The following is a 13,415-nucleotide window of genomic DNA, read 5'->3' as shown; positions in this document are numbered from 1 at the left end:
GCCAAAAACAAAGCAGTGATGGGCCCTCTCCAGCCGCAGGGAAGGGTGTGGGTAAGGAGGGGGTGCAGGGTATCTGCTTCGGTGGACCAATCAGGTCAGACTTGCTCCTGATTGGTCAAAGAAGGGGCTCGCTGACATCTGCAAATCCCCAAAATCCAAACAGCTTGTTTTAGGTCAGGATTTTACATTCACAAGCACTACTAAGTACAGGTTTTGTCATTGAATATCACCTTTTGTGGGCTGGGAGGAAAGCCAAAGACCCACAAATTTCACTGAAAGACTTAATAAAGTGATTTTTGCATGATATGGGACCTTTAAGCAGTTTTGGTATTTACATAGTCATAGAAAACAATATTAATTGGATCTTTAAAGATTGTTCAAGATGCTGTGAAAATGGCCGGCAGCTATTGAGTGAATATCGGCCCACTTTTACACATAGGCTGATACCGATATGTTAAAAAAAATGACCAACATCGGCTGATACTGATATCGATACTGACATACCGTGCATCCCTAGTGCTACCACAACATTGTAATCACCAAACAAAATGTTAATACCAGATGTAAAAGGGATCTGTAAGATGGTTTCTGCATTCCACAGCTTCAAGTGTGTTTCCTTTGCTGAAATCACATCTCTATTATTTGTTTCCTTCATAGTCAGGGAGAAGATCTGAAGAATCACTCTCTGAAAGGATAAAAGAAAAGGACCTGCTCATCACTGAAAAAGAAAAAGTTATTTTAGGTCTGGAGCAGTCGTTGTCAGAGTTAAGAACAGCGGAGGCGTCTTTTGCACAAACGCTCAAAGAAAAGAATCAAGTAATTTCAGAGCAAACTGTAATAATCAAAGAACATGAGCTGTCATTGACCCTTCTTAGAGAGGAGCTCACTCGTGTGGGACAAACTATGGATGAGAGTCTGAGACACCAGTCGGATGAAAAGGATCTGATTATCGCGCAGAAAGACAGGTTCCTCGCAGAACGTGACTGCTCTCTTACTCAGCTCAAGGATGAGTTGGCAGCCTCTGAAAAACACCTGCTGGACCTCCAGCAGCAAGTTTCTGCAAAAGAATCTGAGCTTAAAAGAAGTATGGAAGAGCTGGAGGGCACTAAGTCTGATTTACAAAGCAGCAGAAGTGAAATAGAGAGTGTTAAATTGGAGTTGGAGAAAGAGCGGACAGAGTTTGAAAGCTGTAAGGGTGAACTCGCAGCCTCCAGACAGAAAGAGCGAATGTCATCCAACGAAATCATGCAGCTCATGGGAACAGTGGAGGACCTGCAGAAGCGTTATCATCAGGGCAGCCAGTCTGAGAGTGATGCCGTCCAAAAGATGCAGGAAGACACTACAAGGAAGCTGGAACTTCTCAGGGCAGAGCTGGACGAGATGTACGGACAGCAGATAGTTCAAATGAAGCAAGAGCTCAATCTGCGGCATGTGGCCGAAAGAGAAAACATGACGGAGCAGCATCGCACTGAGCTCGAGTCTCTAAAAGCACAGCTGTCTCAGAGCTCTGCTGCTGATGTGGAAACTCTAAATGCAAAGATTAGAGAGCTTCAAGTTACGTTGGAGCAATCCCAGAAACTGCACAGTACAACCAGCCACGAGCTCAGCAAAGTCACCCAAGAGAAGCTCAATCTGCAAGCCAAGGTCGAGGACCTCCTTCGGGATCTCCGTTCTGCTAAAGACAAAGTGGAGCAGGTCTCCCACAGTCTAATTTCTCAGGAAAGTCAAGAAGGCGAACTGCTACGCCTCCAGGAGATCATCGAGCGTCTGAAGAGCAAGTTGGTGGACTCTCAAGAAGCCGCACACGAGGCGGAGTTGAAGCACGAGTCTGAAATAACCAACTACAAAATCAAACTGGAGATGCTCGAGAGGGAGAAGGACGCCGTGCTCGACCGCATGGCCGAGTCCCAGGAAGCTGAGCTGGAACGGCTGAGGACGCAGCTTCTGTTCAGCCACGAGGAGGAGCTCACCAATCTAAGGGAAGAACTGCAAAGAGAGAATTTCCAGAACACGGAAAACCTTGTTAACGAAACTGCTTCGAAACACGAAAAAACGCTGGAAGAGCTGCGGGTAAGTTACGAAGCAAAGATGTGTTTGTTACAAAAAGAGAAGACTAACTTCGCCACAGAGAGGGATGAGCTTTTACACCAAATTAACGGACTTAAAGAGGATTTGAAGCTCGCGCTGCAAAACTCCAAAGCTGATGAACTCGTCCAGCAGCTGCAGGAGCTTCAGGTGGAGCTCGAGGAACTGAGAAAGGGAGGAGAAGACCGAGCTCGGATGGAAAAAGAAATTCAGACAGTACGAAAAAAATCAAAGGAGCTTGAAAACAGTTTGAAAGAGAAAGAACAGAGTTGGAAATCAGAAAAGGAGAAGCTGACACAGAGGAATAACACCTTGAAAGAAGAGTTAGATTCAAAACTTGTGCAGATTGAGTCACTCACCACGGAAAGCAGTCGAATGCAGAAACAAGTGTCTGAGCTCAGCGCGGAGATCGAGAAGCAGAGGACGACTTTCTCATTTGCAGAAAAGAATTTTGAGGTGAACTATCAGGAGCTGAAGGAGGAGTACAGATGTCTTATTGAGGCGAAATCGCTGCTAGAAGAGAGGATGCTGAGGCAGACACTGGAGTTTGAGATGAAAATTGCCGGTTTTCAGTCACAGATTCGGGAGCTGGAGGAAAACAGCAAAAGGGAGGACCCGAATTCAGACAAGTCGGAGCAAACAGTGATAGAAAAAGATACTACTGAGCTAATGGAGAAGCTGAATGTTACTTTGAGTGAGAAAGAAAGCCTGACTGGAAGGCTTTCTGAAGTTACAGAAAAACTGATGTTTACAGAGAGGAAAGTGAAAGAGCTGGAAGAAGAGCGGACGAGAATAAGAGAAGAAAAAGCAGAGGTCATGGCCCAAAATGAGAGCCTAAGGACCACGCTGGAAAAGGAGAAAATGCATGTGAAGGGAAAGGATGCCCAGGGAAAGTTCCAGCAAGAACAGCAGGCTGTTGAGCCAGTTTGCTCTTTTGAGGATCATCACCTTCAGATTCAATCTTTCCAAGAGGAGATTAAGACCCTTCAGTCCCTCTTACAGGCGGCTGAATCAGAGAGAGACAGCATCCGAAAGAGCCTTGAGCTTCAGAGGCTTTCACAGTCTGCATCCCCAGCAGCAGCAGCAGTAATCACAGCTCAGTCCACAGGGGAGGGACCTGTTGAAGGACAATCCTCCCCGCACAAGTCTGCCGCCTCGGGAGGGTCAAGCAGGCGCAGGAGACGGCAGAGGTCGAAGCAGGAGCGCAAAGCGGGCAGCGCTCTTTCAGACTGCAGAGAAGAAACACAAAGGGAGGAGGAGGCGGAGGAAGAGAGAGCTACAAGTGCTGCAGAGCCGGAGATGCAGCCTCAGATGCAGAGCCAGGTTATGTCATGCACACCGAAGAGGGCCGGTACGGAGGACTCCACTGACGGGTACCAGGGAGACGCAGGCAGAGACTTCATCAACAAACAGGTAGGCAAACACATGTTGAAGTGACTCATTAAAACTGTGCCTGTCTAAAGAAAGTGAAAATGATGCACGCTGTAGAAATCTCTGTAATATCTCAGATTGTTTTTGGCTTCATCAAAAATTCATGGACTGCATTCACAGCTGAAAAGAAAACAACCGAGGTATTTCTGCTCTGACATGTTTTCCTCTCTGCTGACAAACGGTCATGATTGCAAATTGCCCCAGAGTCTGAAGGGTTGCTCTCTAAAGGTTGCATAAAGCAGTAGAGACAGGATGATGATGCTCCATCTTTTTAAGTTTGTGTGAAAGAAAAAGCTAAGTGTACAGTCCATTCTGCGCATTTCTACCTGTGGAGGATACAACATTCATGATCTGCCAGACTGGATTGAATGTTATTGTAGCTCAGACATGAAAAAAAACAACAACAATCAGCTGGATTCCTCTGATACGTCTCTGAGTAGTTGTTGTTGTGTAGAATTGTGTACATTCTAGTTTCTTTCCATCCTGCAGGGAGTGAAGGGTTTGAGGTGAGAAGCCATTTTATCCCAGCCACTCATCTGTCCTCGTCACTTAAAGCTGTGTCTCTCACTTACACCAGGCAAAAGAGATTCACACAAGATTTCTATCGTCTGTTTGCTTTATTCATATTCGTCTTGTTTTGTTTTTGTCTCCTCATGAGCTGGGAGAATCACAACAGATCTAAAATCTTGAAGTCCTTGAAATATCAGAATAAAAGACTCATTTCACGAGGGTATACGATGAGTTCCTTAACAATTCATAAGAACAAAAATTAAACTTACACTCTACAAAATCTCAAAACTAGATAAGGGGAGGTCTGGTCTTATTTCTTGACAAAATATTTTATGGGACTTAACATGAGCGACAGTCACCTTTGTTTTTAATCTTTAAGTCTTTACTCTGTTGCACTTTGAGATCATTTGATGAAAAATGCTTTACAAATAAAATGTATTATTATTGTTACTATTAAGTCAGAGAAATGTCTTATTTGAAGACTTTTAAGCCAAATTGGGCCAAAGACAGGGTAAGAAAAATTAACTTGTTTTGTTTCCTGATATAAGGATCTTATCGCAATACAAGAGGCTTATGAAGCACACTTATGTCTCACTCTTATTGACTCATACCCATTCAAGCGTCATTTTTAAGTTGTTATATCTTGAAATAAGATATTTTTCTGTGCTTACCAAGTCAATTTGACTTTCTCAGTTTGTAGTGCCGTTCTGCTCATCAGGAAGTGATTCTGCGTCTCGTCTTTCTGTCATCCACGGCTGTGTTTTGTCTGTATTTGATCAGGAAAACCTTTGAGACAGGATTCTAAATACGAACAACAACAGTTTCTTCTACTTCTCCTCTCTTACCAGGTGAGCAGACATGGGACAGGCCAGCGTGGAGATCCTGCTGTGCGTCAGAGTGCAGAGGAAGAAGAGGAGACAACCGAGCATGTAAATGTCACTGAAGCTCACATCCTGCTTTTGCTTTACTGCCATGTTGGTATAACAAAGTGTCAATAAACGAGGACTTCTACAGCTGGAATACAAAGTTATTATGCAGGAAAATACGTAAAATATCATGTTTTCATGATTTAGTACGAGCTATCATCTCTCCAGTGTGTCCTCATTAAGCTGCCCGATCTGCTGTTTGAAGTTTCGCTGTTACAAACTGAAGAGCCTCACGTCCTTTCATTAAAAATCATCAGACAAAAAAAGCAGTGAATTTGTCCTCGACAGTGATATCAGAGGAGACATTTGAGGACTGAGAAAAAGAGCTTTTTAAAACATTCATCAGATGCAAATAAACAATTCACAGGACATTATCCCCAAACCACAAGATGCCAACACAGCTGAAGAAAACTTTCTACATAAAAGATTCACTAGAAACAAGAGATGAGCCCAGGATACGCTGTCATTTAGCCTTATGGAGGAGACACTTGAGTAAACAGGTCATTAAAAACTCAAATATACAGCTAAGGGAAGCAAAACAAGGTAATAAATAGAATAAAACACATCAGAATACAATTACATGAGATAAAAGTTGAATTAATAATCAAATTGAAACTAAACCCAATGTGATGAAGTTTAAGTAAAGTAAATGAGTTTTTAAATCAGACTTTTTTAATAATATAAGAATTAATTATTTCTAATCTTTGTTAGTTTGCATTCTTGACAATTTTTTTAAAGATTAGGTTTTCTTTTATTTATTTTGTGTTTGAGTCATGCCTTAAATTCTGTGTTTATTTGTACCAAATATTAAAAAATCAGTTTTGAGCAAAATTAAAAGAAATATGAGAAAACTATGAAATAACAACATACATTGAAAATAAAAGACATTATTGTTTTTTCCTTTTTGAAATTGCATTTATACAAAATATGAATAACACTCATCAGAATGGAGCCTTAGGATTTTTTTTTTTTTTTTTTTATAAGACATTCAAAAAACTCGACAAGCCCACATTCTTTACTCCTTTAGCACAGCATATTTTTCCTCTTTAAACAGTTAATGCCTCATTTTTCTTTTTCTGTATTTTGTAAACAAAACATTTTTCTGGCCTTGTCAGGTGAATGAGACTAATAGGTCTTATAAGACAACCAAAAATAAGACATAAATACGTACTTATATTTTGATTTTTACAGTGTATTAATGCAAAATATTGAAATCTGTTAGGACATAAATGTTCTGGTCTCATAGAGGAGGCTTAAAGAAGAAGAGGTGTTCAACTATGTTTGGAAACATGTACTTGTGAGGGGCAGACCTCACTCAAAGGACAGTTTACTCAGTGTGAAAAGGAAGATCTGTGTGAGTTTGGACTTTATTTTACTTAAGAAGATGACACAGTTTCTTCATTTGGTGTTGTTTTCCTTGTTGGTATCCATTCATCAGGAGCACATCAATACTCAACGCCTGTCTGTTTACAGCAGCAACACACCTGAAAAGACTCTGTTCACCACATTGTCAGCACACTGCAGTGTGCACAGGGAGATTGTATCATAACAAAGCTCTGTAAATAAAGCCCATTTTAAATTTAGGGAGTGCACTTAACAAACATGCGACATCAAAGGTAGCACGACAGCAATTTCAGAATTGTGAGTAACCGTAACAAATGTGTGCTAATGCATAATGCATAATTAGAGGAAGAGGCTTCACCGACGGCCTTTTGTTCCCTGTTACTGAAGTGATAATAGCAGGAGCTCTTGTCCTGAACACAGATGGCCTGCGCTGCTGCTCTGCCATTAAAACAGGATAGGTAGAATTATGTTATTTAATCATTTATCTCCTCGGATTAGATGGATTTACTGTGCTGCATAATTACATTTATGATAGAGGAAAAGTGATAGATGGATTGTGCTGTTTAGAAATTTGCTGAGATGTTCCAAAAGATTTTTTTTTGTTTGTCAACATCTAATTTGTGTTATCTATGTTTAGGGTGAGTGCAGGCTGCAAATGGAAGCCCAGCGTATCAGCCTCTCTCAGATCCACGCCGCCCAGCTGGAGCTGCTGCAGGAGGAGACGGACACCCGCACAAACTCTCTGCAGCTGAAACTGCAGACCCTGAAAGATCATGCCAACAAGGGTGAGCAGATTCATCATCTTTTGCCTATGAGGGGATATTTATCTCATCGTCGCCTCAGAAATCCCTTTGGTTAACATTCATGAAGTGTAAACTTTTTTTTTTTTCACAGAAGAGCCTAAATTCAAATACCACAACATGTTACAAGCTGTGTCAGAAGAATGCAGTGAGATCATTCAGGTGAGTTTTCTGAATTTGCATATTTATATATGTGCTGACAATCTATAAAACCGCTCAACTTCATCTGTTTTTTTCTGTTTGCAGTGTTTGCAGCAGATTTTTGGTGAAGAGTTTTTGGAGGGTCTCGATGGTCAGCCTTCTTCTGCAGTGGAAAGACCCGAAACGAGTGAATCCACCTCTGTTTTACTGCAGGCCAGAGGTGATTTAACCCTCTAAGAAGTAGAATTACAGCCAAAGATACACAGATTCGGAGCCTCTCTGTTTTTTTTTTCAACATTTTGACACAGTTGAATTTAGGAAAGTTTTTCAGCGGTATCTTATCAAATTTAATTCAGGAATTTCTTTCTCTTTAGAGCTCTACAGAGGTCTTCAGCAGGTGCAGGAGAGGATTGAGCAGGAACACCAACGACTGTCACAGCTTCAGACTTTGCTGAGAGAAGATGGAAACAAGGTAAAGAAAATACAAATACATAAACAAAAGCCTGTTCCCAAGCTGGAATTCAGCTCTTAATAGATCTTTAGTATAATATCCTCTTTCAGCATAAAAGTGGTTAAACTTAGCGTTAGATTCAGTCTTTTTAGAAGAAATGGTGCATTAAGTTTTTGTCACTCATGAGACTTATTGTTTCAGGTGAGCCAAAAATTTTGCTAAATTCAGATTATGATAGTTCATGTTTGGTTCCAATTTCTTTTTGTAAACCTACTAATGAATGATCCTAAATCACAGAACTGTAAATTCAGGTTGAATATACTAAGTTAAAAAGATAATATCAGCAAGAAACAGAAAAAAAAAAAACTTATCAACTTGAAACGTTGCCATTCTCATGCTAACGTTATGTGTTATTGCTCTAAAAATGCTTGATTCTGGCTGCACTGTCAACCAACAATGAATTGCAAATTGGTAGAGAGCAGAGAGAAAAAAATCAAGTCAAAAGTTGCAGCAAAATCAGATCAACATTTTGATTGTGTAAGGGACTTTGTGATAAGCACAGAAAAGCAAATCTGAATTTTTGGTTGTTTTTTTTGCCATTTAAGCTCCAAATTGCAGTTTGACCTTCAGTCATTGATCTCATTTTCTAATAGTTTCAAATATGTATTTAGATGTGCTGTGGAGCGAGAAAACACTGAGACACCTCTTTATTTTCCAGATGGTGAAACTGCAGACGGCTTATGATGAACTAAAGAGCAGCAGCGAGAGGGAGATCTCCGACCTGCGCGTCCAAGTTTCCAGCTTAAGCATCTCAACAAGCAAAGGTGAGTGTGACGCGTGACTGAGGTCAGGTCACCAAATGTAAACAGAGGTGTTTGACACTCTGTTGAAGTCATTAAGTCAGAAGCTGTCATGTCAGGTATCTTGGACCAAGTTTGTAAATTTCATGAGTATGTTTTTTTCTATAATGAGAGTTTGCATGTGTGGTCAGATGGTGGGAGACATTGGCTTGTTTAAATTCATTTACCAAACAAAAAGGCCTAAAGAAACCCATCTTTAACTCTCTTGAGTCGAGCAAAATTAAACCTCACGAGTAACGTCTCAACCCTTCATCTAGATGTGATGGAGCCTGCTTCACCTTCCACCAGCTGGACGGAGGAGGCGCAGAGGCTGAAGGCTGCCGAGCAGAAGAAGCAGCTCCAGCTGGAGGAGAGTCACAGGCAGGAAGTGGAGCGTCTCAGAGCTCACTACCAGCAGCAGGCCGCAGAGACCGAGGAGAGATTCCTCACGGAGATCCTGGTGCTTCAGCAGCCACTGACGGAGGTCACCGGCACTGAAATACACTTCAGGTGATGACACTGAGAAAACACAAGAGCATGAACTTAAACTCTTACACAGAATGAAACAATATCTGATTGTTGGATGATATTATAAAGACGCAAAGTGAAGCTTTTATATTTGCTCCAGTTAAGCCACTCGAAAGCTTTTTGGGAAAAAGCTTCAGGAAGAAATGCTTGCTGATAGAACCACAGCACAATGAGCAGACACAATCTTCAATGCAAAACATTTAATAAACCCCATCTGCACATCCTCCAACACGTGAAAGTCTCCTGACCCAGTTCAGCTAACACCAACAAAGCCTTGACTGATAAAATATTCACAAAGTTATTTAAAGTGTGATTCAGGCATTTTGTTAACACACTAACCTCAAAAAACGCCTTTTCAGGCTCTCAGTGTGTTTTCGAGGAAAATCCTTAGAGCACTTGAGCAAGTGTAATAAGTGTTACCTTTTTTAATGTTTAACAACTAGTGTGTCAAATTATACACGTATGTAAGAGTGTGGGCATTAAATAATCTACAGATAGGTAAAAGGAGAGTCCCAGATTCTTGCCACTTTTTGTTTGTAAAGTGAACAAGTAATAATTGACAATCAAAATCAAGTGTTTGTTAAAATGTTGTTAAAAGTAGATCCAACATGAGCCTCTATTCTTAAATGGAAGCTGAGTAATGTAGTTGAATACCACTCGAGTCATTGACTTTACTGTCACGCAATAGTTAAATCAATCATTAAAAGAACTTCATAAATCTTAGCTGGAATAATTAGTTTGAAGCAGCTTTTAGTTAGAGCCACAAAACACAAATTAACAAATGAGACATATCTTAATGTGAATAAACATCTTACATTGACAGTGCTAAATAAACACAATGTTAACCCAATCAAAGGATCAGTCTTGATTAAAGGATAGAGAGCTCAGCCTTAAAGGGATCAGTCTCCCAGGGAGGAGAAAACCTGCAGATAGTGCTCTTAGTTTTACAACCAGGTTCAACAAAGCAGTGTCCTCATGATAACTGAAAACATGAAATCACTAAAACTTGTCCAGGAGAACCCAGACTGCCCACAGTTTCTTGTAGGATCAGCTGATTGCACTAAAAATAAATAAACTTTGGCATACTGCTCCAACAGACAGTGCTTTACTGGTGTACTGCAAAACCAGCAGATAGAAGAAAAAGAAAGGAAACTCTTTATTTATGAAAAGAAGAGATAAAATTGATGGAAGATTATTATAGATAGAGGAATTTATGAAAGAGCTGATTTTGCAAATTCATAGTGTTAAGTAAATAGAAGTGTGATGCAACAATCTTCATACCTCAACCAGAAATGAATCTAATGTAACAATATCAGCTCTAATCATTGCATCATTAGTGTCTAATAACATCACAAAGAGGGAGCTCATCCTCTGTCTCATGGAGCTTACTCCTTCCTGCATGATGGAAACTGTGATTCTGCTGCCCTCTACTGTTGAAAAAGTAAACATGAGCATCACAGTGGTGTCAAAAACCACTGTGGTCCTTCATTTTTTTAGTTAATCTGTGACTCCATGATTCCTGTTCATACAGCTGATGGTGGAATGCAGTCACATGTATTTTATGTTGCAGATTCAAGTTACAGAGACAATATTTTTAAACTTCAGTTGCTTTAGATGTAAGGACTTTCTGCTTTTTTGTCATAAAATTCATCAAACTTAATTCTTTTATGGGTGAAGTGTTTGATGAGAAAGCACTAGAAGTTCAAAGACATTATCTTTGATTTATTATTTATTAGATTAGCATTGCTATGTAAAAGTTGTTTTATATATACTCTACAGTCAAGTTTAATTTACATGACTTTTTACTGTTTCCATACCAAAAGATTGTGCTCAACACTCAGAAATCTAAACACTAAATCATGTAGCAACTAAAATGTACATTGAGCAGGAATATTCAGACTTATCTGTTTAATTGATATCATATATTAATAGACATCAATGTAAGCCTGTTATACATTAACTTCTAATAACAAAATAATAACAATAAACGGAAAAAAGTAGGACAACGGAAATAAACAATTTTGGAGGGAAGGCCAGTAAAAAAAAGTTCAATCCTGACTTTAAAGTAAGAATTCTGTGGTGAGAATCAGAGTTTATAATAAAAAGTTAAAATAATAATAATAATTTATTGGATTTTACCAAAAAGAAGTAAGAAATATGACTTAAATTTCAGGATTCTGAAGAAAAAATAAGACATCTGATTTTTCATTCTAAAACTGTGTTTTTGTTGTTGTTGTTGTTGTTGTTGTTGTTGTTGTTGTTGTTTTATTTATCAGAATGCTGAGAATAGAAAAAAATCAGGGGTTTTCTTTTTAAATCTAAAAAAAATCAGAGAACAATAAAACAAAAATATATGGATTGTTATTATTATTATTATTATTATTATTATTATTATTATTATTATTATTATTATTATTATTATTATTATTATCATTAATAATAATAATAATAATAAGAAGAAGAAGAAGAAGAAGAAGAATAAGAATAAGAATAATGATATATGCATTTGCAGTGGCCCTTTTCCTTTTTCCTTTAAAAATGTTAAAACAAACAACTCCAGTGTTTACAATAATAATTTGCCCAAAAAACTGTCCACTTGCAGTTTCTGTCTCTCAATTTGTCATTAGAAAATGTTTAAGAAAATAAACCATTTTACATAACAATGAATGCTGATATCTCATTTTCTCTCTGCCTCTCCAGCACCTCAGAGTTCATCCCACAAACCACAGAGGGGCACAGTGAGGAACCAGCAAAGGTTTGGCTGCCACATACTACCCTCATCTAAATCATCTGTGTCACATGAACTATATCTTACTCCTAGAACGTGTCTGTGCATTAAGGCTCTGTGACAGTGAGAGTGGGTGGGAGGGGGGCAGTGGCAGCCTTCGGGCAAAAATGTGCCCTAAATCCCCTCAGCTTTGCTCCACCGGCAGCATCATGACCGGTCTTATATCTTAACGATTATAAGGGTTGGACGTTACATAACCTGCCTTTTTAACTTGTCAGCAGTGGGTGTACTCTGGTCTCGGCTGCTACATTAAAAGGAGGATTCTGTCTTGCGTGAATGAGCTGCACTCCATTTAAGCCGTCTCTCACTCACGTCACTCCAGCTCCCATCACGTCTTAGTTTATCTCTCCCACCGACCTCAAAGTTCCCGCGGCTCGTGTGGTTGTGACTCTCACAGCCTCATGTAGAGATCAGAGAGGAAGATAAGAGAGAGGGAGACTGACAGAGAGGGAGCTTAGGAAAAGACCAAACCTGGAGAGAGAAACCGAACAAAAAACAGGCATGATACACTTAACATGTTTGGATTGGAAACGTTAAGCTTGAGGCAAAGTGGCACTGAAAGCAGCTGAGTGACCGTAAAACAGACAAGACAGGGATTCATCACAAGACAGAGAGGTAGTGTGTGAGGGGAAAATGTCGCTGTAATGCAATGCAAGAGTTCCCTTTATAGCCTTATCATCCCTTGGGCAGGCAGCGAGAACAAAACGGTGTATTTAATAGTGGCTAAAGGGTGGAACAGGGAGCTGTGGCATGTTTATTTCAGGAACAGTCATCAGGAGCTCTTATTTTACATAACTTTATATTTGAGACGCTTCACTGCTGCTTCTATTGTCTGCTGCGTTTGATGAAATTTTAAGCCTTACCTTTCTGCTTTTCTTCACAGGACCAGGCCGAGGAGGGACGATCACAGGGAGGCGCAGAGTTTCGCTGGCCCGGCCGACCTGTTGGTCTGACGGCGCAGCTCCAGGCTCTGAGGAAAGCTCTCTACCACAAGTATGTCCAGGAAGTAGCCGCTCTCAAAGAGCAGCACAGCAGAGAGCTCAAAGGACTCAGAGAAGAGAAAGAAGAGGAGAGGAAAAGAGAGGAGGGTCCAGAAGAGACGGGAGAGAAGGAGCAGGGCGTGCATGGTGTGAACGGGTCTGGGAGCACCATCGAGAGCCTAGGGGCAGCTGTGCTGGAAGAGAGACAGGAGTGGCAGAGAGTGGAGGAGGAGGTCGCAAAGGTAGGTGGCTTTTCATAACATAGTTTCGCTTTTGTGTGAAGTCAGTAAAAATTTGGTTTTAGCTTTTTGAGCAGCAGTGTTTGCTTGTGAGCTTAGTCTTGTGTGATCAAAGAGTGAATTTCTAGATCACAGCCTGAAGGTTGGATGAAAAATGATTTTTAAGAACGTCTTCTGGGGCTACAGGATCGTGCATTTCCATTTTGTTTGCTTAATAAGAAAAACAAGAAACTGAACAAACAGCAGAACAAGCGAAACATAAGAACAGTTCAGAAATCAAATCTCTAACATTTTGCCGCAGGATCAATGAGAACATTGAAGCAGCACTAGAGATTTATTTTTCCACGTCTTTC

General features: G+C 40.1%; 1 protein-coding gene across 8 annotated transcripts in view; it reads left to right on the top strand.

Moving 5' to 3' along the window:
- Nucleotides 1-13,415, top strand: part of akap9 (A kinase (PRKA) anchor protein 9) — a 74,738-nt gene that overhangs the window by 23,265 nt on the left and 38,058 nt on the right. For 6 of the 8 annotated variants that reach the window (XM_074687026.1, XM_074687029.1, XM_074687024.1 and 3 more), the window contains 10 exons: nt 658-3,498; nt 4,875-4,955; nt 6,934-7,081; nt 7,191-7,258; nt 7,343-7,457; nt 7,612-7,709; nt 8,407-8,512; nt 8,806-9,037; nt 11,756-11,810; nt 12,727-13,065. In XM_074687026.1, the coding sequence (XP_074543127.1) occupies nt 658-3,498; nt 4,875-4,955; nt 6,934-7,081; nt 7,191-7,258; nt 7,343-7,457; nt 7,612-7,709; nt 8,407-8,512; nt 8,806-9,037; nt 11,756-11,810; nt 12,727-13,065 (4,083 nt within the window). The remainder of the gene's footprint in view (nt 1-657; nt 3,499-4,874; nt 4,956-6,933; nt 7,082-7,190; nt 7,259-7,342; nt 7,458-7,611; nt 7,710-8,406; nt 8,513-8,805; nt 9,038-11,755; nt 11,811-12,726; nt 13,066-13,415) is intronic. The other 2 variants (XM_074687028.1, XM_074687022.1) reach the window with 1 other exon arrangement.

Source organism: Halichoeres trimaculatus, unplaced genomic scaffold, assembly GCF_033239565.1.
Source record: "Halichoeres trimaculatus isolate MK-OKI-2021-1 unplaced genomic scaffold, fHalTri1.1 fHalTri1_scaffold_14, whole genome shotgun sequence".
NCBI lineage: Eukaryota > Metazoa > Chordata > Actinopteri > Labriformes > Labridae > Halichoeres > Halichoeres trimaculatus.
The sequence above is the reverse complement of the archived record's forward strand: the minus strand, read 5'-3'. Positions and strand labels throughout refer to the sequence as shown.